The sequence below is a fragment of the Cucurbita pepo genome, chromosome 17 (genome assembly GCF_057944985.1).
Source record: "Cucurbita pepo subsp. pepo isolate OVF chromosome 17, ASM5794498v1, whole genome shotgun sequence".
NCBI classification, from domain to species: domain Eukaryota; kingdom Viridiplantae; phylum Streptophyta; class Magnoliopsida; order Cucurbitales; family Cucurbitaceae; genus Cucurbita; species Cucurbita pepo.
The window spans coordinates 13,481,570-13,506,484 of record NC_141814.1 but is presented as its reverse complement, the minus strand read 5'-3'; the positions used below and the strand labels follow the sequence as shown (position 1 = coordinate 13,506,484).

General features: G+C 35.2%; 2 protein-coding genes across 10 annotated transcripts; one reads left to right on the top strand and one right to left on the bottom strand.

The window, feature by feature from the left end:
- Nucleotides 1-1,883: 1,883 nt before the first annotated feature.
- On the top strand, nt 1,884-10,946 carry DL1B (DYNAMIN-like 1B). Of its 8 annotated transcripts, none has more exons than XM_087119323.1 (16): nt 1,885-2,225; nt 3,907-4,011; nt 4,116-4,217; nt 4,701-4,751; nt 4,903-4,964; nt 5,129-5,219; nt 5,861-5,925; nt 6,433-6,627; nt 6,879-6,998; nt 7,173-7,243; nt 7,338-7,563; nt 7,717-7,767; nt 7,866-8,094; nt 8,322-8,461; nt 8,918-9,091; nt 10,820-10,946. In XM_087119323.1, the coding sequence occupies exons 1-15, from the start codon at nt 1,985-1,987 to the stop codon at nt 9,044-9,046; spliced, it is 1,878 nt and encodes a 625-aa protein (XP_086975449.1). In that variant the 5' UTR covers nt 1,885-1,984; the 3' UTR covers nt 9,047-9,091; nt 10,820-10,946. The 8 variants fall into 8 exon arrangements, with proteins under 8 accessions (XP_086975451.1, XP_086975449.1, XP_086975448.1 ...); XM_023658046.2 differs by lacking the exon at nt 10,820-10,946 and adding an exon at nt 3,349-3,412 and having other exon boundaries at nt 1,942-2,225; nt 8,918-9,650; XM_087119322.1 differs by lacking the exon at nt 10,820-10,946 and having other exon boundaries at nt 8,918-9,650.
- On the bottom strand, nt 9,938-23,807 carry LOC111778311 (Tetratricopeptide repeat (TPR)-like superfamily protein). 2 transcript variants are annotated; one of them, XM_023658050.2, is made up of 25 exons: nt 23,665-23,807; nt 23,503-23,570; nt 23,324-23,385; nt 22,861-22,953; nt 22,095-22,167; nt 21,690-22,007; nt 21,466-21,533; nt 21,183-21,314; nt 20,659-20,700; nt 20,049-20,573; nt 19,730-19,887; nt 18,940-19,459; nt 18,804-18,866; nt 18,606-18,707; nt 17,565-17,879; nt 17,338-17,430; nt 17,136-17,237; nt 16,682-16,786; nt 16,396-16,529; nt 16,067-16,250; nt 14,894-15,025; nt 14,592-14,704; nt 13,541-13,628; nt 10,884-13,130; nt 9,938-10,229 (listed from the first exon to the last, which is right to left on the bottom strand). In XM_023658050.2, exons 2-24 carry the CDS (start codon nt 23,564-23,566, stop codon nt 11,061-11,063), a joined length of 5,556 nt encoding a protein of 1,851 aa, XP_023513818.2. In that variant the 5' UTR covers nt 23,567-23,570; nt 23,665-23,807; the 3' UTR covers nt 9,938-10,229; nt 10,884-11,060. The 2 variants fall into 2 exon arrangements, with proteins under 2 accessions (XP_023513818.2, XP_086975447.1); XM_087119321.1 differs by having other exon boundaries at nt 21,690-22,167.
- Nucleotides 23,808-24,915: the final 1,108 nt, after the last annotated feature.

The following is a 24,915-nucleotide window of genomic DNA, read 5'->3' as shown; positions in this document are numbered from 1 at the left end:
TTCTTATATACTATTATTATTATTATTATTATTAAATTAATAAATTAATAAAATAATAAAAACATTTAAATTTGGATCTAATTTTTCATATTTTATATTATACAATATATTTTCTGAAATTCCGTCATGTCTATGTTTAAAATCTGTTTTTTTCCAAATTTTAATTACTAATTTTTTAAATTTAATAAATAAATAAATAAATAAAACATAAAAAAACTTAAATACTAATAATTTTGATATTAAATATAATTATTTTATTTCAGCAATTAAAAATTTTACCAAAACACATTTTTATTTTACTTCAATAAAAAATAACAATACCATAAATCTGTAAATTCTAAATTTAATTTTTTAGAGTCAATAAATAAATAATATATATATATATATATATATATATATATATATATATATATATATATATATATAAGCAAATTTGAGGAAATTTATGGAGATCATACTCCTAATTGGGCCTGGCCCGATATTAAAAAATTAAAGGCCCAAGTCCGAGTATAATGGGCCCCTGTCTAAACTTAACCAATCTTTAATAGCCAAATTTATAGCCCAGCCCATAGGCTTGCTAATTGGATCAAAGTTTAGGTCCATCTTGGGTTGGGTTTAGGTCAGTCCATTAGATTTGCCTATTAAATATATATATATATATTCATAATTAAGTGTTATTAAAATTATTGAATTTCTAATTTTTGTTGACTTTGTTTTTTTAAAAAAAACTATATTTTTAAAATATTTTACTCCATACAATTATTGATATAATAAAGTTTGATTTAATATTTTTCTTTTTAATGTATTGTTAGCACATTTAAAATTTTATATTAATCACAAATTAATTCATTTTAATTTAAACTAAATTATAAATGAGAAATATGACTATACGCATCGAAAAGAAATATAATAATAGAAAAGAATATTGACATAGCTATATTTAGGGCATGACTCTAATACCATGTTACAGATTATAACTATGTTTAGGGTATGACTCTGATACCATGTTCCAAATTATACTATGTTTAGGGCATGACTCTAATACCATGTTCCAGACTATAGCTATGTTTACGACATGATTCTAATACCATGTTTCAGACTCATATGATATTGTCCCCTTTTTAGGCCATGACTCTAATACCATGTTTCAAATTCGTATGATATTGTCCCCTTTTTAGGGCATAATTCTAATACCATATTCCATACTTGTATGATATTGTCCCATTTTTAGGGCATGACTCTAATACCATGTTCCAGACTCGTATGATATTGTCTCCTTTTTAGGGCATGACTCTAATACCATGTTCCAGACTCGTATGATATTGTCCCCTTTTTAGAGCATGACTCTAATACCATGTTCCAGACTCGTATGATATTGTCCCATTTTTAGGGCATGACTCTTATACCATTTCCAGACTCGTATGATATTGTCTCCTTTTTAGGGCATGACTCTAATACCATGTTCCAGACTCGTATGATATTGTCCCCTTTTTAGGGCATGACTCTAATACCATGTTCCAGACTCGTATGATATTGTCCCCTTTTTAGGGCATGACTCTTATACCATGTTCGTATGATATTGTCCCATTTTTAGGGCATGACTCTAATACCATGTTCCAGACTCGTATGATATTGTCCCCTTTTTAGGGCAGGATTCTTATACCATGTTCTTATGATATTGTCCCCTCTTTAGGGCATGACTCTTATACCGTGTTCCTATGATATTGTCCCCTCTTTAAGACATGACTCTAATACCATGTTTCAGACTCCTATGATATTGTCCTCTTTCTAGGGCAGGACTCTAAATCCTATGTCTTATTAGTATTTAATTATTTAGTCTTTATTTATATATACCTAAATTTTATGGTTACAAATGTGAAAGCATAAATAACTAAATAGAACAGTAGGCAGTGGAAACGTTCAAAGGAACCGACTCGGATTGGTAGCCTTTTCTTTCGCCTTCCCACCTTTTCCAACTCCATCAATGGCCGTCCCACAATCTCCCTCCTTTTCTTCTTCCATCTCTAACTACTCTCACAACTCTGCTGTAATCCCTACTCTTCATTGCCTCTTCAATCCGAGTTCTTCACTCGTTCATGGAGAATCTCATTTCCTTGGTCAACAAACTTCAGAGAGCTTGCACTGCTCTTGGCGATCATGGCGAGGAGAGCGCTTTGCCCACTCTCTGGGACTCCCTTCCTGCCATTGCCGTCGTCGGAGGCCAGGTTATACGCCGCTTCCTCATATTTCTCTTGTTGCACGTCAATACGCCAGTTTATGTTGATTTGATTTGTTTTTTCGAAGAAACTCGGCCTTTTTGCTGCCATCTTATCAGCTGTGGACCCGATCGTCCATTTTGTTTCTTTATGGAATTCTCTTTCACAGTATCATTTTGTTTTATTCTCTCTCTTTTTATTATTATTATATCATTGAACGCACGAGTTTATTCTGTCTTTTTGTCATTTCAGGATTTATTATTTTATTCGTTGAATTCTTGTAGTTTATCGCCAGGATTGATGTTCTGTTGTTTCTCTCTCTCTTTTCTTTTATTACTCCAATAATTCATCGGAATTACTCAAGTTAGATTCCTTGATGTCACATGAAAATTTCACCACGCCTTTATTATTTTCTTTTTCTTTTTTGCTGCTAACAAATCATAGAGATATGGTGAATTTTCAATACGTTAATAAGCGACAAATTTGGATGTGCTATTGATTTGATGCGGAATTCATAAGCTATTTTCAGAACCTTACTTGGGTTAGAGTAAAGAAGTTACTTAAACCCTATGCATAAGATTCCAATAGATTTGACAGTCATGGATGCATCTACTACTACATTGTTCATTTAGTATAATAGTAATTGGGTTGATGCTAACTTAGCCTTCTCCCTTCTAACTCTTGTTTGAACGAAGTGAAAGATTGGATCTTTGTTATCTAATAGAACAAAAATTGATGTGTTCACCTGTATATTTATAACAATATCCCCATATAGAACAAGCATCCTTGGTCCATGGCGATGGAGCTCTCTAGAACTCAATTCCTCTGCAAGTGCCCATTTAAAGATTTTCAATATTGCATTGCAACTTGTATTTTTTCTATTGAACATTTGATCACTTGTTATGTACTATGTTACTTCAATTATTTACGAATGTTTTTTTACAGATGGATTTTTTTGATTGAATTTGATATGTTCATGTATACTTAGGCTGTCAGTTTTGGTTGAATCGTGCACCTTAATTTATCTGCACCGACTTCTGTTAATTACTTGTGTTCTTGTATTGCAATTCTCACTTCCCATTATGTGTTCTAGATAAAGAATCTACTCAATTTATTATCATATTGGTTGTAGAGCTCTGGCAAGTCTTCGGTACTGGAAAGCATTGTTGGAAAAGACTTTTTACCTCGTGGAGCTGGTAAATTTCTGCTGTAAACTCTTTTTTGCTGAGGGGTCTTTCTTCATTTGAAGGGTACGAGCCTCAACAATAAGAAAAACGGCATGTGAACTAGCAAGTACTTCAGAGAAGAATTTTCTTGTTTTTTTGTTCATCGTTGGCTGGGACTATTGTCATTAGAGCATCGAGGTTTTTCTAACCAGTAGCTTAAAGAGAAGTCACATTTTCAAATTGTAAGCTTTCAGAAGTTTTTCTCTTTAAAAGGAGTTATAACTTAGAATCACGGACCTTGTCGTTGCTGATAATTACAAGCTGAAATATCGACTTCTAGAAGTTGTAACTTAGGCGTCTCATTCCTGATAACTTATTTTATATTTCTTTACAGCTCTGCCCATGTGGTCAGGTGGTTGTTTTCCAATAGTTACATAAGTTTGCAGTATTATTAGAAAAATTTATTATCTCGTTAATGTTCACATTCTTGGAACTTTCATATGATACTAAAACGTTGTTTGCAGGGATTGTCACCCGACGCCCCCTTGTTTTGCAGCTTCATAGGATTGACGAAGGAAAAGAATATGGAGAGTTCATGCATCTCCCTAGGAAAAAATTTACCGATTTTGGTACATGTCTCCATACATTGTATAAGTTAACAATTATTCAACATTTATTTGTTGATTAATGAACAAAAAAAATTACGTCAACATCTGTTCTTATACTCATGTAGCTGCACTGAGGAAGGAGATCTCAGACGAGACTGATAGAGAGACAGGGCGCAGTAAACAAATTTCAAGTGTTCCAATCCATCTGAGTATCTACTCTCCCAATGGTCAGATGAATGTGTGTTTATGGCAAAAAAAATTGATTTTTAAGCAGCTTCTGTTACTTTTGTTATAGGGGTACTGTTGATGATGCATAGTAGATAGGCTAAGATTTTAATTGCTTTAAGTAATTTTTACCAAAACCTTCTCAATTATTTTTTATTTTTCTCCAGCAACTCGTCCAGAATAGACGGTAAGGTCAATTTGGTTCACTAACTAGTTAGTGCTCCAATTATAATTAACCCTGGTGACCAAAGAAAAAAAAAAAAGAAAAACTTGTTTGCTTATCTGTAGAAGGATTATTATGAATAATAAGTGTTTGCCTGTTGATTACACATTACACTATAATATGGATGTGGGTTCTTTTTAACTAGTTTTTCATGTTTTGTGTTCTGACAGGGTTGTATTTATAATATGAAACTCTCTTCTTTTAAATCCATAAATTTCTTGAAACTTTATTTTTCAGTGTACTTACGAAGCTTTAATTGCAGTTGTTAACCTTACACTTATTGATCTTCCTGGGCTGACAAAAGTAGCTGTTGGTTAGTTAGACTTCCTTAACTATTGCTTACAATAAATCGAGTTCTTAACTCTATTTGATCTTCTTATAAGCTATTTATGATGGCTGAATAAGAGAAACTGTGCATGAAAAAAAATCTGATTGATAGAAGATACATCGACTTTGATATGTAGAGGGCCAATCAGATAGCATTGTTCAAGATATAGAGAACATGGTTCGATCCTTTATAGAAAAGGTAATTGTTTGAATATGGCTCCCTTTTTAATATAATAAGATTATGATAATTGTGCTTTCAATTTTTTTATTTATTATTTTTTTTTTTATGTGAGTTTGAAAATTAACCTGGTTTGTAATAATGTTAATCTGACTTATATGTGTGGCATATAACTCTTGTTACAGCCTAATTGCATCATTCTGGCCATTTCTCCAGCAAATCAGGATCTTGCGACATCCGATGCAATCAAAATCTCTCGTGAAGTTGATCCAAAAGGTAAGACAGAAGCAAGATTCTTCTTGATTATGTAAAATAAAATATGTGGCTAAGTGATGTACTCAAGTTCTCATGTTTTTATAAAATTCTTCATCAACCATTCAAGTCCACTATCACTGTATTTAAAGGGGTTGATAAAAGAAACCAAGCTAACAATCTCACCTAATTAAACCAGCTTAACCAAATGCTAGTTGGTTGTTTGCTCCCTTACCATGTTAATGCTATAATTATGATGCTTTTAAGTACAAGAAATTAGAAGATCTAGTAGAACTATTGGAGGCGCCAAGAGACTTTGGGAAGTTTGCTCCCTTACCGTTCTAATGCTATAATTATGTTGCTTTAAGTACAAGAAACTGGTTGATGTATCAACCAATTAAATACGTATATTTCAACAAAAGGAAATTGTTTCTTATCCAACAAATAGCATTGAGGTTTTACCAGATTCTGTCTAATTAAAACTTCTGACTTTTATTGGAACAGTTGATGGATATAGTCTTGGACATTGTGAAGCCTTAAATAATATTTATATTATATAATTCCATTGAAGCTATTTTCATTTCACTTGGGAGACTATTTTCATTTATAGCCAACTATATTTTCCCCTGTTTTATGTGCAAGTTCTTGAAATTATTAAATGTCAGGTGAGAGGACATTTGGAGTTTTGACGAAAATTGATCTTATGGACCAAGGAACCAATGCAGTTGATGTAAGTATAGTGGACTTTAAACGTAGAAATCAATATTAATAGAAATCAGACCTCCTGCTCTGCTCTGATTTCATGTTCTATGACCAATCAACTCAAAGGTTTAAGTTAGAGTTTGTGGTAAATTTGATCTTATACCAATAGTTTAACCGTCTTTTATTGCTCTCTTTGTTGGCCAACTTTTTCTCTCTCCCTTGGCTAGAAATGTTTTATTCATGGACTCCTAATCATTCAAGAGGGAGTTTTCCTGCATTTCCTTCTTCTTTTTGTTTGGGTATCACCATCGCCTCCATCTTCGTTTTTCTCACTTTTGGGAAGAAGGTCAAGTTTTTTTTTTTGCCTTCAGAGTCTAAGATGAGTAGGAATATCTAATGAAAATGGTCGTAGCAAGTTACTCAAATAAATCAGTTTTGGGTGCTTAAATTTCCCTCTTTCCTGGGGATATTTGAGTGCTCAAGTTTTATGTGATGGTTTTTTCTTCTTTTTTAATAACTTCCTTTGGGTTGGCAGATCCTGGAAGGAAGAGCATATAAACTGCAGTTTCCTTGGATTGGTGTTGTTAATCGTTCCCAAGCTGATATAAACAAAAGTGTTGATATGATTGCGGCTCGTCGTAGAGAGCGTGAATATTTTGCTACTAGTCCAGAGTATCAGCACATGGCTAGTAGGATGGGTTCTGAACATTTAGGGAAGATGCTTTCGAAGGTACAGATTTTCCCCTGCAGGTTTAAATTTTCATTTCGATAATCACTCGCATTTTCCTTCGTTTTATTGTCAAAACTATTGCTGCTCGCTGGTTTCCTTCTTTTGCTAATCACTCACTTTAAGTCTCATGGACAAGGAAAATTTAAAATTTTATATTTCATCTGCTGCTCGTGAATTGTTACCTATTCTGACGTTTGCTAGCCTTGTTTGGATGACTAATTTGAAAAGCGTGGGTGCAAATTTTTTTTCAGCATCTGGAAACTGTCATCAAGTCTAGAATTCCAGGTCTTCAATCTCTTATTAACAAAACTATTTCTGAACTGGAAGCAGAATTGAGTCGTCTTGGAAAACCTATCGCTACTGATACTGGAGTAAGCATTAATATCGTCTATTCTTTTATGGAGTTTTGTTCCTTTGAAACCAGTTTTTCTGTGCAACTTACTAACATAAGCTAGCCTTGTTTGGATTGCTTACTGCTCTTACAAACTATTGTGTGGTATTAAGCACTTGTAACTTCGCATTTTTTTCAATCCGTCTCATTGCAGGGTAAATTATATATGATCATGGAAATTTGTCGCACATTTGATCAGATATTTAAGGAACATCTAGATGGCGTGTATGTATACGTGATGCTCCATTGCTGATTCTATTTTATAAGTGATTGTTAGTTATATTCATAATGACTCTTTCCAAATGTGTTGATCCTCTAGACGCCCAGGTGGAGACAAGATTTATTCTGTGTTTGACAATCAATTCCCGGCTTCTTTAAAGAGATTACATTTTGACAAGCATCTTTCCATGGACAATGTTCGAAAGATAATAACCGAAGCAGATGGTTACCAGCCTCATTTAATTGCACCTGAACAAGGGTATCGCCGGCTTGTTGAATCGTCCTTGGTAACCATTAGAGGGCCTGCAGAGGCAGCTGTGGATGCGGTAACACTTTTTATTGCTCATCATAACTAAAATGAAGAACTATCCATATAGATTTTTCAAACATTTTTTTCCCACCTGACAACTGCATCACATGGTTCACATGGTACTCAATTTTTCTTAATTTATTTTCCATATGTATGTTTATAACTGCAGGTATTTTCTCTTCTCAAAGAGTTAGTTCAGAAGTCAATCAGTGAGACTATGGTACGTGAACTACAAGTTTTCATCCAGTTAGAACATTAAATTATTACTGATAGTAGAAGTTGGGCATCATTCTTTTCTCTCTCTTTGTTCTAATCCAGGAGTTAAAGCAATATCCTACTTTGAGAGCGGAGGTTTTGAAGGCAGCTGTTGATTCATTAGAGAGGATGAAGGAAGAAAGTAAGAGAGCCACATTACAGCTAGTGGATATGGAATGTGGTTACTTAACCGTTGAATTTTTTCGCAAGCTTCCTCAAGATGTTGAAAAGGGTGGAAATCCAACTCATTCGATATTTGATAGATACAATGATTCTTATCTCCGGCGAGTCGGTAAGAGGAAATACCAACATAAAATGATTTTTTTCTGTTCGGTAACAGACTACCAGACATTCTCTCATCAACCATAAACTAGATGAATGTCAGGTATTTTGGGCACCAAGTGTTTAGCATATTACATCGAGTCAATATGAACTCGGAGAATTGAATGAGAAAAAAATGAAGTAATCACTGAAGAGTAGTTTGTTCTATAGCAATTAAGGTTTGCCCTTTCTTTACAGGATCCACGGTGTTGTCCTATGTCAATATGGTTTGTGCGACTCTGAGGAATTCTATTCCGAAATCAATAGTATATTGTCAAGTGCGGGAGGCCAAGCGCAGTTTGCTCGATCATTTCTTTGCAGAATTAGGTACAAAGGAGGTAAGGAACTTTCCATCGTATCTCTTGTTACGTGAAAAACAAATAAATAAACTCCTAAGGGTATGGTGCAGTCGTTTCTCACACACACGCTCACACCAACACTCGTTAATAATCTCAAGAAATTCCAAGTAGTCTCAAGTATAACAAAGTGTAGTAGTTTCTACAGAGTGTCTTATAATCTTTTTTCGATTGGTGTTAGTAAAAAGTATGAATCTTTCCCACAAAAAATTGTGTTCAACAATCTAGTATCAAGATGTAGATTGTCTGATCTCTTGAATTCTTAGTATGCTGTGATGTTGAACACTTTTGTTTTACATCTACAATTATTCATTCATCTGTTAGATTCCAATATCTCTTTGTTCCATTTCTTCTCCTTGTTCAATAGACATCGTGCAGGAGTACAAGGAATGACAGTTATTTGTAATACAACTATTTGTGGTGTTTTTATCTTCTCAGGCGAAACAATTAGGAAAATTGTTGGACGAGGACCCCGCCATCATGCAACGACGAACATCAATTGCAAAGAGGTTGGAGTTGTATAGAAGCGCCCAAACGGAGATTGATGCAGTGGCTTGGGCTAAGTAAAACACATTCTCATAACAAGAGTAAAAGATCCTACCGTAAGATGAAGTATGGTTACTACAAACACCCATTATTTGATTGTTTATTCTTTAACTAAAATCATGAACTATGGAACTTGGTAAATTTGGTGTTAGGTGATAATAAGCTTTACGACCTAAATCCTTCAATTTGGTTAGAGCAAAAAGGTATAGAATCGATGTCTTACCTGTTACCACGTTGAGATTACATTTCAAAATTTGAACGTTTCTTAGAGTAATTACACTTATTTCTTGGTAGTTATAAGAACTTAACATTTTTTTTTTTTTTTTGTATTACTGATTTGTTATTGGAGGCTTTTGCACCAATTGTATTTTTCTATATATTGTAATATTTAATAAATCTAGAACTATCACATGCAAATGATCATTCCAGTTGAATGGTATCTTCAAAATTAACAAATTTATAAAAAGATTCAATATTTTGTAGTGATTAATTAGGCTCATGTTAGAACAATAATAAATATAAAGAATATCTAACCCACACTATTCGATGCACTCAATCGAAGAAGTGAAGGGATAACTTCATCCATGTTAACTCATCCAACTTGGCCCCCCATATACCGAACAACTCTCTGATTCTACTACATTTGGCTGTTAGATAACTCGTAGGAATTAAATCCTAAAGTAGGTGGTCTACCATACATTTGTTTCTCTAAAACAAAACTCTAAATAAGCTTATCAAATTAAAAAGTTTGGGTCGATCCTAAATGACAAGAAAGAACTACCAGCCACCCATCTCTGACAATAAATAACACATAATGCAGATGAAATATCAGACAATAATAATAATAATAATAATAATAATAATAATAATAATAATAATAATAGCTCAAGATCAGACATCATTAGAGATCTCAAGATATTAATGGGAAAAGTTCCTTATTCTTTGATTCATTGTTATGTCATTAGAACATGCAAAAAGGTTCTAATCAACTTGATCAGAAAATAAAAATTAAGTTTATGGGTCAAACATAAATGAAATAATCAGTGGTATACACTTTTAAACTACCCTACCAAAATCACTGCTATCACTATTCCAGAGCCAGAAACCAACTTATCTTTGGATGCCGTGATCCAGTTCCTAACCATATAATGAAAGCAAATATCACCTTCAGAGCAGCTTAATTATTCACCACATGCTATCATGCCTGCACATCAAGAAAGCCATAAAATCAGCCTTGTAATTAGACAAAACTAGGCAAAGAAATTGAAACTTCTGCAGCTGAAAGTTTAAAAATCTAGAATCAAAAGAGCTTAAAACTCTATGAATTCTCAACGAGTCTTAATTATTTTTCAAATCTTTCCTAATACAAAAGATTAACCCACTATTTATAATAGACGATTTAAGCCCACTAATCCATTATTACCAGCAAATTACTTAAACCCAAACTACTAACCAATTAACAACAAACAAACTCAAATCTATATTATGGTGTAGCACAAAAAACTAAAGCATATTATATGCACAAAGTTCAGCACATGAACATCATGTCATTCTTCAACTGTAAAACCTTGACCCAGACAAGATCAGTATATCATTTAATTAGAACCAGAAAGTAGCTAAAAGTTTTCATTAATGGAGACGTGACTCACCCCTAAGATATCGACTTCCTACTTAATAGCCACTAATAAAAAGAACCGGATTCAAAACTTACAAATTTGTGCAAAAAGAACCTAAATGCTAGCATGTATACCTATAAATATACCAACGAAATATTTTGTTTCTGCTCTGAAACAGAAGTGTGTGCATATAAAGATGAAGATAAAAAAAGTCTTCTATGGCTGGCTTATAGGAAACAAACCTCAATTTTTCTCAGAAGTCTGTTTGAATCATGAAACTGACAAGGCAGGGATGATACGTAAACATGAAGCCAGAAGACATCCAGTTCCAGTTACTCCATTTGCTCACAGGACATAATATCAGCAATATCCTTGTCTATCGTTGAAACATCTGTTCGCAAGAATGGCACAAGCTACAGCTATGTTGCACTAGCCGTACATTCTTTGCCTGCTGAATAGCTGGTAAACTTGGGAAGATCACTTTCTCTGACCACTCTGTTATAATTTACTTTGAACGACTGTGAGCCATAAGGTCGATTTAGCAAACTAATTGGCACCCTGAGAGTTTGTTTCCGGTTTCTTCTTCCCCTTACCAAAATGCTGAAGGTTTTCTCACCATCAACATTTTCTTTACCACTTTCTCCATTTCCATTTAAAATGGATTTTTGTATGGGTTCAATGGTTGAAGTTTCAACCATGCATGGATTTGAATGACACTTCTCTTCAGCACGTTCTAAACCAAGAGAATTGTTTTCTTTTTTAGCTTCTAGGCTGTCGATATCTGCTGGTAGAACTTTCAAAGAATCATCACAGTTGACGTTTGGATCTTTCATGAAATCATTAGCAGGATCAACAGGTGACGGGACAGAAAACTCTGGGGGATGGCTACCAGGCCAAACTGTGCCAGGAATACAGTCCGATGTGTTATTGTTCACATTGCACTGCCAAGTGAAATGATTGGGATGGAACGCACTGGTTACAGGAAATGTACTGGTCGGTACTGGTTGGGAATAACCGGGGACAGATAAAGGTTGAGAGTAAGTTGGTATTGCCTGTGGTTGGGAATAAGGAGGGTACATAAAGGGCACGGATTGCATCATGCCAGGAGTTAGTGGAGGGGAAGGGTATGGTTGGTGAGGAGAGGAGCATAATGGATTAATTGTTGGTAAAACTGAAGCATGACCTGGGTGAATATTCATGTTTACTGGCCAAGTTGCAATAGGTGGAATGGCACGAGGACCAGCAGGAATTGTTATATTCATGGCTACAGGTGCAGCACGCATGATAACTGGCGATGGGTTAAATGGAGCTGCAGAAGCAGATAATTTCTTGTTAATGAGTCCTCGAGTCTCGCCAGAACATAGAATTAACGACTTGTCCTTCAAATCCTCAACTTGTTCAAGGGAGGAGTCGAAATTTTCAGATTCAAAGCCACTTGGTAAATCCTCCACAGAGGGTTTATGTTCTGGAGATTCCACAGGATAGGACATGATATCAGTAGGTGCATTGTCCTCCACAACTTCACTCTCATCAACAACACAAGATTCAAGTCCTAACACAGTCTCAGATACTATTTGAGAAGGATTATTTTCAACAGCACATTCTGCTTCAGTTTCATCATTTTTCTCAACTGGTTTTTCCTCTTTCAAGAAATCAGGAGATTCCACAATAGAACTATCAGAAATTCCCTTCATTTCATCTGATCTTTCTTCATGTTTCTCAACTGTGAGTTCCTCAGCACGAGTTGTATCACTCTGAGGTACCCTAACCTGCAACATGGCAATAGTACCTGGTGGGGCTACAGCCACTTCCTTGTATGAAGGTGATTTTCCAAGGCTGACTATTGTATTCTTCACTGAGCTAGCATCGTTTGGAGTTGAAATTCTACCAGGCTCTACTGCAGAGACAACCTTGTCACCAGTTTCAGGCACCACTGCTGCTGCAGGTTCTGATAATGAGGATATTGACTTAACCCTGTAAGTCAAAGTTTTGACTATTCTCCTCCCAAATTTGGAGCCTTTATAGGAATTCATAGAATGATGATCTGTATAAGTCCCATGGGATATTGTTCTTTTCTTTAAAACATATAATCGACTGTTTGGATTCTTATTCTTCAGTGTATGAGAATCACTGTCGAGATCCATATTCATCTTCTGGTAACTAAAGACCTTGCCAAAACTAGCTCGACGTTGCTTCAGCCGCTGTCCATAAGACCCAGCTGATCTTGGTCTTTGAACTGGTTGCCATCCATCTTCTCCTTCTGGGTGGTGTTCAGATATGACATCATCTGCTGTTTTTGGCCTTTCTTCAGTAGCTTCCTCAATAACGGGCTGCTGGGCTTCAACTGGTGTGGTAGTTTCCTCATCTGTACTCTGACCATGTCCAGGTTCAAGTATCTGTGTCTCTTCATCAGAAACCTCTTTTGAGGTCTCTTTTGGAGATTCGTTGCTATGTGCCAAGCTCATACTCTGGTCGGATTTTCCCTTCAGCTGCAAGGTAAAAAAGAACAATAAGATGAAAAGCCGTATGTACAGAAGAAATTGGCAGTAAGGTCTTTTGTTCGTTGTTTTGTCCATTAATTATGAATTAAAATACAGCTATTAGAACTATTTAATTTCTGCTGATGAACAATATTTTTCAGAAAAATCATATGATGTTCAAAATAAAATGAATATATGGTACAAAGAAAAAAATAGACTTCATCTGGAGACACTTTAAAATAGTTTCGGAATGAAGGTAACTATCATGCCAGCATCAAAGATAATTAAATGATCCTTCCCAAAACTTGTAAAAAAACTTACATATCATCCATTTCTGAACCTAACCGTACATGAAGTTACCTTAGTTGATTCCTCATCTAATTGGAAATCAGTACGACTAACATGGACAAAACAACTACCTTCACAGTATAGTTTTTCCTCTTTGCTGCTGAATCCCTCCCTTTGGCATCATGACTAGGATTTATATAGTCAAGCAAATCTGATACACTGCCAAGATTCAAAGAAGCAACAATAACAATCAGCTCTAGAGTAATATTTATCAAATTTATTCATTTATTTTAAAATATTGTGTAACCACAAAAAGCATGTAGAGCAGAAGTCCTGCTGCAGCACAAATAAGAAAAGTAAGTTCTTAATAACCCGAAAAGGGGAGAACACAAGGTAGATATAAAATTTTAAAAATTTTAATTCTCAACTGATGAGATTAAGATGCATGGCAATGTGGGGGTTAAATTTGAGAGAATAAGGGTAGGGTTTTAGTGGCATTGAGATCCCTTAAATACATTCTAGGGTTGTGTTGAAAAAGAATAACAAGAGAAAGAGAGAGTTATAGAGCGCACCAAAGGATCCGCCTCGATTCCACAAACTTTGACACAAATAGTATCAGTCAGAAAAAAAGTTGAAATAGTATTTCACGCTGATAAGAGGACATGTTAAAGAAGCTGTGATTGAGAGAAAGAAACCTCTTTTAATTGTTTAAACACCCATTAGACTCTAATTAGGGCTTGAAAATCCAGTTCTTATTCGATCAGACTCCAATATAGAACTTTAAATCACACTAGAAAACAGGGGGTGGAAATAGAAACCAATAAACAAACTAGAAACAGAATTATTTTCAATTGCTGAAGGAATTCCTGAGACATGTCCTTAGATGAAAACAAAGAAATAAAAGAAAACACTGCTGAATGAGTTAACAAAATCCATATGTTTTAAGGCAACCAACCAAACCACATTTGCATTTAGTACAAGATGCACATCAGAGTTTAAGATAAGCCTAAGAAGCATTCATTTCATAAGTGATTTTCCATACCACAACATCACTACTCGAGCTTCCATAAACTTAATCTTGTCAACATAAATAAGCAATAAAATATGGCAAAGATCCGAGAAAAAATAATGTTCAAATAAAATAATTCCCATAACTGACAAAAATCAGAATGTGCTGTTTACCTTAGGTGACCTTTACTTGCTATTGACGCGTCAGGCTTCCGAGTACCATTCCTTGCAGCTTCCTGTTGTTCAAAAGCTTTGGACTCAAAGTATTCTAGCCAAGCAGCAGCATCCTGCAGGATTAAATCTAACATGAACAAACCAATGGGAAAATTTCGAAGAATGTAGATTTTTAAGAAACAGAAGATAAAAGAATTATTTGACAAAGCCAACAGGGATTAGCTTGAACGCATACTGTTAACAACAAAAAGAAGACAATGAGATTATAGTCTTGTAGACGACTCCAAGTTTCTTGTACTTACTTGAGTGCGTAGGTCATCTGGGCCCAGCTTTGCTCGCAGAATTTGCAAGGTTGTCTGCTCATGTTGAACACTTAAAGGGTATGCTTCCATTAGCGAGAGAGCGATTGCTATAGCATGGTAGCTTGCAGCCGTCTAAAGAAATTAGGAATATTAAAGCAGAGCTTGATATACCTCATGACAACACAGGGATAGTGTGTCTAGAAAAAATTGCATGTAACATGAAAGTGTGATATGAACCAGAAAGTTTTCTTTCTATTTCATTAACAAAAAGCAAACTTTTCATTGATATAGACTCTCTAATCTTTTAATATCTCATAATATTGGTAATTATTTGGATTATACAGGAACATCTCTTAACCACTATGACAATCCCAATTTTGAAACTGCATGGCAGTTCCACGTCATATCACGTCAGGTCCATTAGCCACATTCATGCTTCTTCCTTCTAAATTTTGGGTTCAAAGTTTACTCTTACATGACCGAACAAAATGAACTATTAATGATAAAACTCAGAAAGAATAACACGGGATTTGAAGAAATGAGACCTCCAACAGCAAGTTAATTTTACCTGCAAGCCCAAAATTTTGACTCGTGACCAGTGAGAGAGTTAATTTATTCATTTTATTTATAAACTTAATGTTAAGGATGGGAAAATTTGCAAGGTTTACACCTTGTTCCTAAGTCCTAAGCACTTAGATGGGAGTATATCAAGGCCAACTTCATCCCGTCATCCTTGCATGGTGGTTCATGCAGTAATATCCAAAATCTTACACATTGAAACTTCTCCATGAAGACCCAACTATCGCTTTAAGATTCCAAGTTAATTATTTTCACGCCCCATTACAGCAAATAGTGAACCTAAATGATTTAGGCTTGTAATCTAGGATCAAACTTTCTCAAGTCATCTTGAAAATCATGCTTTGTCATTATATAATTATCTGTTACAGAACCTTCTCCCACCCGTCTATTCCTTAATGAGCCTTCACCATTGTGCCAAAAAATTCCCACAAATAAAGACTTGAATTAGAAAAATAGGGTCCTACAGTCATGGCCCATTGCCAATGGAGTAGAAAAATCCTACTAAAAAGTTCATTACAGAGTATCAGTCAGGTATGACAGAACTAAAAGTTTTAGATAAAAAGTAGATAAATTTAAACAAGGTCAAAGCAAAACCTGAATATGATCTGGACCAAGTAATCTTTGGTTACATTTGAGAGCTTTGTGGAGATATCTGAGGGCAACATGCACATTTCCAAGCCCTTCCTCCATCATAGCCACGTTGATGTATGTTGCAGCAGTGTTTGGATGAGAGGGGCCACAAGTGAGATGTAAAAGATAGAGAGCGCGTTTTACATACCTAAATTCATAAAACAAGAAACATTTTTCATTGATCATTGAAAACTTACACCACAATCGATGGGCTATAAAAATTTCTAAAACTCTAGACACGTCTTATACATGGTGTAAGTTAGCGACTAGTGAGAAAGACAAGAAAGACATACTTAAGAGCCAACTCTGTATGCTGAAGTCTATAATAGAAAACAGCTAAATCCCCATAACTCTTCATTGTATCTGGATGATCAAGTCCCAGTTCTCTCTCATTGATATCCAGGGCTTTTTGCTGGTAAATAGTAGCCTATAATGGAAAACCAATGAATTAAATTTCACCACAATACCTTCCCTCACAAAAAAATAATTCATAAAAATGAATAAATGAGATAAAACAAAGAGAAAGCACCCTACATTGTCCAATAATAGGCATACAATACTTTAGAATGAATTAACTACCTGATTGAAATCACCAGTGTGATATAAAACTACAGCAAGGAGGCTGTAAGCTCCTGCTGTCATGCGATGATAGGGACCACAAACAGCAACAAGTTTTGCAAGAGCCTGAGGTAGGGAAGGAAGAAGCAAGTATGAAATTCAATTAGTTCATGCAGTTAAACTCTGTTGGTTTATATTAGTTGTAAATATCTTAATTAGGTGTAATCAATGATTTTATATTATTCTTATTCTTACTATTCTTTCCTTTCCTGCATTGAGCCTTTCTCCTAAAATAAGGACCCTGTATCTTACTATTTCATTATTGGATTAAAAATAGTTGTATTCCACTAAAAGTTAGAAACACATTTACAACTTGTAAATGTTACAGACCCTCTTACCCAAAAGACAGCGAAAAGAAAAAGGCAAAAGAATTGTTCTTGAAGAGAATTGCAAACCATGATTGTGAATGGCATACCTTTGTACCATAGGTTACAGCATCTTCAAGTTTTCCTTTATCTAAAGCTGTTTTTGAAGACTCTAGGAGCTGCCTTCCATCTGCGGATGAACATGCTGCTTGCTGCAAGAAGTCGGCATGACATTCAAATTCAACTCAATCATTTTTAGTTTCGAAGTGCTATTAAAAAAGGTATCCTAAAGGTTGGTATCTATGCAATTACCTTATGCACTGGGACTAGGCTTGCAACATCCGATTTTTGGAATGGAAATGGAGAATCCATATCAAAATCTCGTGGAACCAGCTCAATGCCCACCTAAAATTTATTTAAAGAAAAAAACAAGTTAGGAACTAGCACTCAATTATCATACTCTATCCTGCACATGCTTTTTCTGTAACCTTAATCATATAGATATCGTAGATCACTAAGGTACTGTGTGTTCATAGTACCTTGTGACACATGCCACGCAAAATTGCAATTTTTCTTAAATCTTTGAAGTTGAAGCTGCTTAAGTCCCATTCATATCGCTTCATTAAGAATAGCTCCAGCCATCTCCAGACAAGGGAATGGACATTGCAAGACCCCAATAGTTCTCCACTCTCAGGAACGCCAAGGAGCAAATTTAACGTGGCAGCGACAGAAACAGCCATCTTATCTATTTTAACAGCGGCAATGACAGCCCGGAGGATATGCTTAAAAGCTCGTACTATCATCTCATGTATGCAAAGTGATTGCACATGCGATAGCTTTTCTGAAAGCTTGACCTAATAAGATAACAGAGCCCAAATATAATATCTTCCTTTGACAAGAAACAACTTCATTGATAATATGAAAATATAACAGAAGAACTTTTAACCTCATAACATAGGATCTACAAAAAGTTTCTCCAATTGGTTAGGATAGTAGAAAGGGTATTGTAATGGAAAAGTGGGTAGCATTCAATGGAGGAAATTACACATTTTCTCAATTTTAGTATTCTCTTAAATATTATTCAGAAAATACATGAACGTAAAAGAAAAGTTATTTTCTATACTCCAAGATAAAAGGTAAAGCGTTCTTTTTCCAGATATAAGCAATTAATCTTCAGGTTGAGTCAAAATGTGTAGAGCAGTTCTAATGGAAAGAATGAAATAAAACTCTGGAAAGTGATGCAAATAGAATAATAATGGAGATGTAAGCAATGCAAAAACTAATAATAATAATAATAATGATAATAATAGAGAGGCTGCAGCATTGCTTTGTAGCTAGAAAAGGTTTTTTTTTAAAACCTTGTTCATCCCTGCCCAGTAAAACCAGAAGAGACGAGATAAATTGTTCTAAAACATAAAAGAAGGATTGAGAAAAAAGTAGCTTGTTTGACGATTGGCAAGATCAAGATCTAAGAGCAAACAACCCATTGCTGTTCAATTCCCATCCCTTTCAGTTCGTTGATACAAATACAATAAAATAACCAATAAAAAATTACAAAGGCATGGCATGAACGAACTTACAATTTGACCCAGTGAACGCATCTGAAGACCTCTTGTGTGCATGAAATCTGTTAGAGTACGGCCATCTACTGGTGAAAGTTCCAATGAACCAAAATCTGATACCTGTAAAGCATGATAAATGCTAGAAAAGGGAATCACCAAGACAATATTAATATGCAAGAAAAAGAACAGAGTATGTGACTAATAAATGTAAATTACCAATTTCGGAAGAGCAACTTCCACGTAATAATTCTGGGACAAGTCAATTAGTTCTTGCAGTGACTGAAATAACAAACAATAAGTTAGCTTAGGTATGATAGATGGTGGGAGATGCAACAGTGTCTAGAGAAGTTACTTTGCAATGCAAACCAGTGTCCAGATTTTTCAGCCGATCAAAGGCCTCTTCAGACAACTTCCTTCTTAATGCTATTTCATTCTCTTTTGAATTTGTTTCGTTTTCATCTTCACACGAGGTAGCATTGTTGACTTCACTAGTCATGCCATCTAACCTGGAATCATTTCCTGTCTGCGTCTTCGAAGTTTTCATATCTTGCCTTTTGCTACTCTTAAGAGACTTGAGAGGTTTCCCAAGTCCCTCCACCTTCATTTCACTCTTGGCCTTTTCACTGGATGGTTTCTTATCTTTTTCAGTGTTCTTTTGATCTTGCAAATGTTGAATCCAGCAGGCTCCAAGTTCCCATCTAACAAAATGATTAGATCGCGTATCCTCCTTTTCGAGCTTGGCAAGACTTTCATTTAGTAGTTTCTCTACAAAAGCTTGAGCAGCACCAAGCTCTTCTTGTTCCATACTTTGCATATGTGTGGGAGATTTGTTTTGCTCTGAAGGTGTGGTTTGGTGAAGTAATAATCTCAAGCTGGGAGAAACAAAGCAGATGTCAGACTCTCAGTGAAATAAAAAATGGCATTGAACATGCGCTATGGGCTGTTTGCTCTTAGATCCTGAACATTCGGAAGTGGGTTTATTAATCAAAGGCATTGAGCAGATTCTACATAAGGTTATTATTTATAAGCCAAATGCAAAAACCAAAGCTAAAGATCATGTTTAAATACTTAAATTATCTGCATATAGAGAGTCAGATAGATGGAAATCGGTATGGCACTTAATTTGACCGAGATATTTATACCTGTTAATGTTAAGGGCATTAGCCCCACCTTCAGGCTGGTCAAGAAGTTCAATGCTTTGATACTGAGAACTAACATTCTCATTCTCTTTCCCCTCAACTTTCACGATGGAGATATAACCACAATATCTCACATTTACGACACCTAGGGATGCAGAATCCTATACACATAACAAAACTTACTTTAATGACTATAAAGGAAAGCCATAAAAATGACTAAATTAGAAACAGAAACAATTAGAAAGTTCAAACAATAATGATAACAATAGTCCAACCCAGAGACATTGTTGAATGAGAAAAAGCTTAGTCAGAAAAATCTTACATGGGCAGCGGTATTTTCATCAGCAGTGATTCCCTTCAATAAATTCTTTTCCACCAGGTTCTTTTGGTCCATTTTAAGGGCTTGAATTCCATCGATTTTCGTATCTACCTTACAACTTGCATCAGGAACATCCTTTCTAACGGTAACTTTTAAATCCCCTACTCTTTCAGTAAAAAGAACTTCATCCTCTGAAACTAAATGGTCCTCCTTTAACATTCCTATAACATGTTGGATTGCTTTAATGGCTCTAAAAATAGCAACATCAACAAAAAGGCTGTGCAGAAGGAAAGCCCTTCTATCCCGAATCTGTCTTTCTTCTGCCGTCTTGCAAGGCATAGATGCAAGAAATAGAAACTCACTGGCCCATGGTGTCAAGTCACTTTTACCATCTCTTCCTAAACCACCTCCATTTCCTCCCCAAATTTCATCCTCTGCAGGCAGAGGAGGGAAAACTGAAAGGGACTGTGCTGACACAGGAGGAACAAGCCATGTGTTGGCTCTAAAGCCGTAAGGAAGATTTCCAAACTGCAAGGTAATTCAAGAATAGTTTTAAAGAGAGATTAAAAATGAGAAGTTGTACATACTACCAACCAAAAAAATCAAGGTCGACCTTGTTGCGTTCTGAGAATGCTTCGATGAGATCACTATATGCCTGAAACATAAGAAATTTGAAGCGTAAATTAAACCAATAATTCAAAATCATAACTCAAGAAGACAAATAAAGTTCATGGTAATAGAAGTTCTTGTCAGTTGAGTGCTTATTGAGGCGTCTAAAGTTCAGTAAAATTTTAAGAGCCCCAAAAAGATGTTCTAATCTTATATACGAAAAAATAATGTCAACTAACTCATATCTCGTAAATCACTAATTGCTGCCGGCTTAGAAGAACAATTATCAAAATATATCTTCACTAAAAAAACTTGTACTTTTACAAGAACAAAATCTAGCTTTGAAACTCAACTCAGTCAAGTATTCTACGTTCTTAGCTGCAGCAATGAATAATTCGCACTTCACACTGACCCTAGAAGGCTAGAGCCCGAGATACAGATTCTTCAAAGAAAAAAAGTATAATAAAATAACAGATACTTGTAAAAGCAATGGCACTTGATCGATTTAAGGGAATAAAAGGAACTAACGTTATCGAAGGCTCTACTAAGCTGGCGTAACAAATCAACCAGGTTGTGACTCAAAATCCGGTGTTTTCCAACACTAAGGAACCCCTTCCGGCAAGCTTCCACACGCACAACCTTCCCGTTGCAAACCTTCGCCTTACAAATTCAAAAATAAGTAAATAGAAGGTCAAATTCCTCAATACAGTACGAATATAAAAGTATAACCATATCATTCGAAAGAAATGCCCTTCTATGTCGCGTTCAGATTGATGTTATTCTTGAATTTTAGAAGAAAATAGCAACTTACTTCAAGCGAAAACAGATGATCATCTGGCAAAATCCCATCGACCTGCTGCTTAGTTACTCTGCGTATAACTGCGGCACCACCAGCATGTAACAGTCAGGAAATGACAAGTACGATATAACAAACTAACAGGATTCTCAGGAGAGAACGGATTTCTTAAACGCTTCATACTTCGAAAGAAATGACGATTAAATCATACAAGGAGAGACCGGAGAGAAGATAGTTACATTGGAGAGGAGGCGTGAGATGAGAGAGTGAGAAGAAATCGTAAAACGTTCCAAGTTTAGGGCAGGAATGACTGATTTCGGTGTCCGCCTCGTCTTGCTTGGCCACAGAGCCGTCGGGCTTAACGGAGGCAGAAACGGCGGAGGTCGAAGACTTCTTAGAGTTCTTATCAAGTGCACTGGACAAGTTCCTGCCATTTCCGTCGAGCTTACCGCCATTCTGATCCTTCCCCGACGGCGAAGATACAAAACACGTAGTACAAGCGACGACGTCGAGGAGTCGCCGGACGTGCGCCGCCGCAAGCTCCTCGTTGTAATCCTCTGTCCGACGACGGGAGAAGAATCGGATGAGAAAAATAAAGAAAAAAAATGAAGATACTACTTTCTCAAAACGACAGCGTTTCATACCTTCGACTAACGTTAAGGTGCAAGGCTTGAGTGCGGAAACGTCCACTGAGTCCTTTAAACGTGGCCCTCTTACCTTCAGAAAATAAAAGGTTGCATTGACAAAATGTCCAAAATACCCTTTATTTATATGTTTAAATAAGTAATGTAATTAATGTGTTAATTAGTTAAGTTTTCATTTTATTTAAGATTAGGGGTATTTATTGCACATAATTTAGAGACTTAATTAATTAAATTTTTCAAATTTTATACTTATAATTATCTTTTAACTAATTAAGTTATGGTTAATTCACTCGTAATATTTATAATAATAATTTGGATACCTTAAATATATATTAATTTTTAATATATTTTTATTGTTAAAAAATTATTTTATTCTTTTTATTGGTGAAATTATTTTATTCTTTTTAAACGATGAATTATACAAATTAATAGAAGAAAAAATGTCGACTTTTTGTCATTAATACCTCCCAAAGTTATTGTCAACACAAATAACAACTAAATTTTTTTATTAAAAAAAAATCAAATATTTATTTTTTTATATATTATAACTAATTTAATTTTCAACAAAAAAAAAAAATGCATGTTTATTGAGACTTCATGATATTCTGTAATTAAAATATGATATTATTTTTATATTAGAAAATAATTATTGTTCCATATAAAATAAATAAATTCGATAATTTTACGATGCATAAAAGAAAAATGGTAAAAATATTATCAAACCAATATTTAAAAAATAAAAAATAAAAATAAAACTGTAAATTACCTCATGAGCAAGGGAGAAATTGGTAATATTGCAAGTCTCAGTCTGGACGGATAACAGGCGACGAACATCGATTATCTTGTCCGTGGATATTCCCTGCTTTTCAAAACAGTCCCATTTTATTTTTCACCTTTTTTAAATTAATATAAAAAAAAAAATTAAAATAACGTAAATTTAGTAATTTAAAAAACAATGTAAAATTAATTGCCCAGCTCTCAATTTTCTGCAAATTAAAAAATTATAATTAAAATTTTTAAAAAAAAATTAATACTAAAATTTTACACAAAACTCGAATTTTCTGTCCAACTGAAAATCAGTATATATATATATAAATTAATAATATTTTTTCATATATTTAAAAAAATCGAATTTTTTGTCGAACTGAAAATCAGAATATATATATATATATAAATTAATAATATTTTAATATATTTAATAAATAAATAAAAAGGAAAAATGTTGAGACCTTTAAGACAACAAGGGTCTCATCGGGAAGGTGAACGGAGATGTCCAAAACGACGGGAAGAACTGCAAAACGCAAAACACAGAGAAGGAAATTATCAGAAATTGTTTAATTAATTAATTGATATTAACAATTAACGAGATGAAAATGAAAATGGAGTGGGGGTGGAATGTCGAAAATACCCTTGTCTTCCTTCTTCTTCTTCTTATCGCCTTTGGGCTTGCCATGGGTGTTACGAGGAGGCATTTAACTGCAAAACCCGAGAAGAGTGTAATGAGATAAGAGGGGTATAAAGGGAAAAGGGAAATTAAGGATAAGGAAGGAAGGAAGCCATGGGAGGTGACCTGAGAGAGAGAAGAGGATTTTAGAGAGAGAATGGGGAATGGATAATGAACAGAGAGAGAGAGAGGGGTTTAAGGGACACCGGAGGGAAGAAGGGGATGATAAGGAAGGAAGGGTTGAGATTAAAGGAGTCAGAATGAAAAGCTTGGCCTTTTTATGGCGTCTTCTGTTGTTGGGCTTAAGTTTTAATTTATTTATTGTTTTTATTTTGGTGGAGAAAAGGGAGGCATGGATGCACCCATTTGAAAGGCAGGGATTAAGATATGGGATTGGATGTGGGGGCCACTTACTACAACCTCTACGCTCTTCTCTTTTCGATGTCTTAGACCTATACCTAGCGAGGACATCGAGTCTTCAAAGGAGGTGGATTTTGAGATCCTACATTGGTGGGAGAGGGAAAAGGAGCATTTCGTGTAAGAGTGTGAAACTTTCTCCCTAATAACGTTTGTGTTAATATTTGTTAGTAATGGGTTTGGGTTGTTGCAAATGGTATTAGAGGCTGACATGGGCGGTGTGCTAGCGATTACGTTGCGAAGGAGAGTGGATTGTGAGATTTTATATTTGCTGGAGAGGAGAACGAAGTATTTCTTAAGGGTGTGGAAACCTCTTCTTGATAGACTTGTTTTAAAACTCGTGAGGCTGACGACGAAACGTTACAGGTCAAAGCGAACAAACAAAAACGAACCCTAAAGTTTCTTATTTGAGTTGCATGTAATTTGACGATTACTTGATTTCATTCCCTTAGCTTCATCTCTTCTTTGACTCCTGGCTTGCTTAGTTTGAATCTCAATGTCAGCTTCCTTCTTTCGATTAGTTTGTTTTATGTCTCGCTAATGTCTTTGTCTCCCTCTATTACGATCAATCGTGTCTCATCCCCTTTGGTTGCAATCCCTCGTGTTGATCGATGTTTAAAAGTATAACTCTTTCATTCTCTCATGTTCGATCAATTTCTCTCCCTCGTCCTCAAGGTTTATTGTGCCACCACAATCTTTGCATAATCGCTTGTTCACTACAAACACGTCCACACTTGCTTTCATAGCTCTCCTACCGCACAAGTAGTTGTCCTCTTGCCCGCAGACACGCATTGTTATGGCATGGGAGTGCGATTTGCCAAATTGGGGCTCACAAAGCTATTTGGTCCTCATTGAATTAGTGATACGAAGGTACATCGCTCCAACAAAATGACTTTCATCTTGCAAGAAAGATTAGTTGCTATCTACAACAAAAAAACGACCTTCATTTTTAGTGGCTAC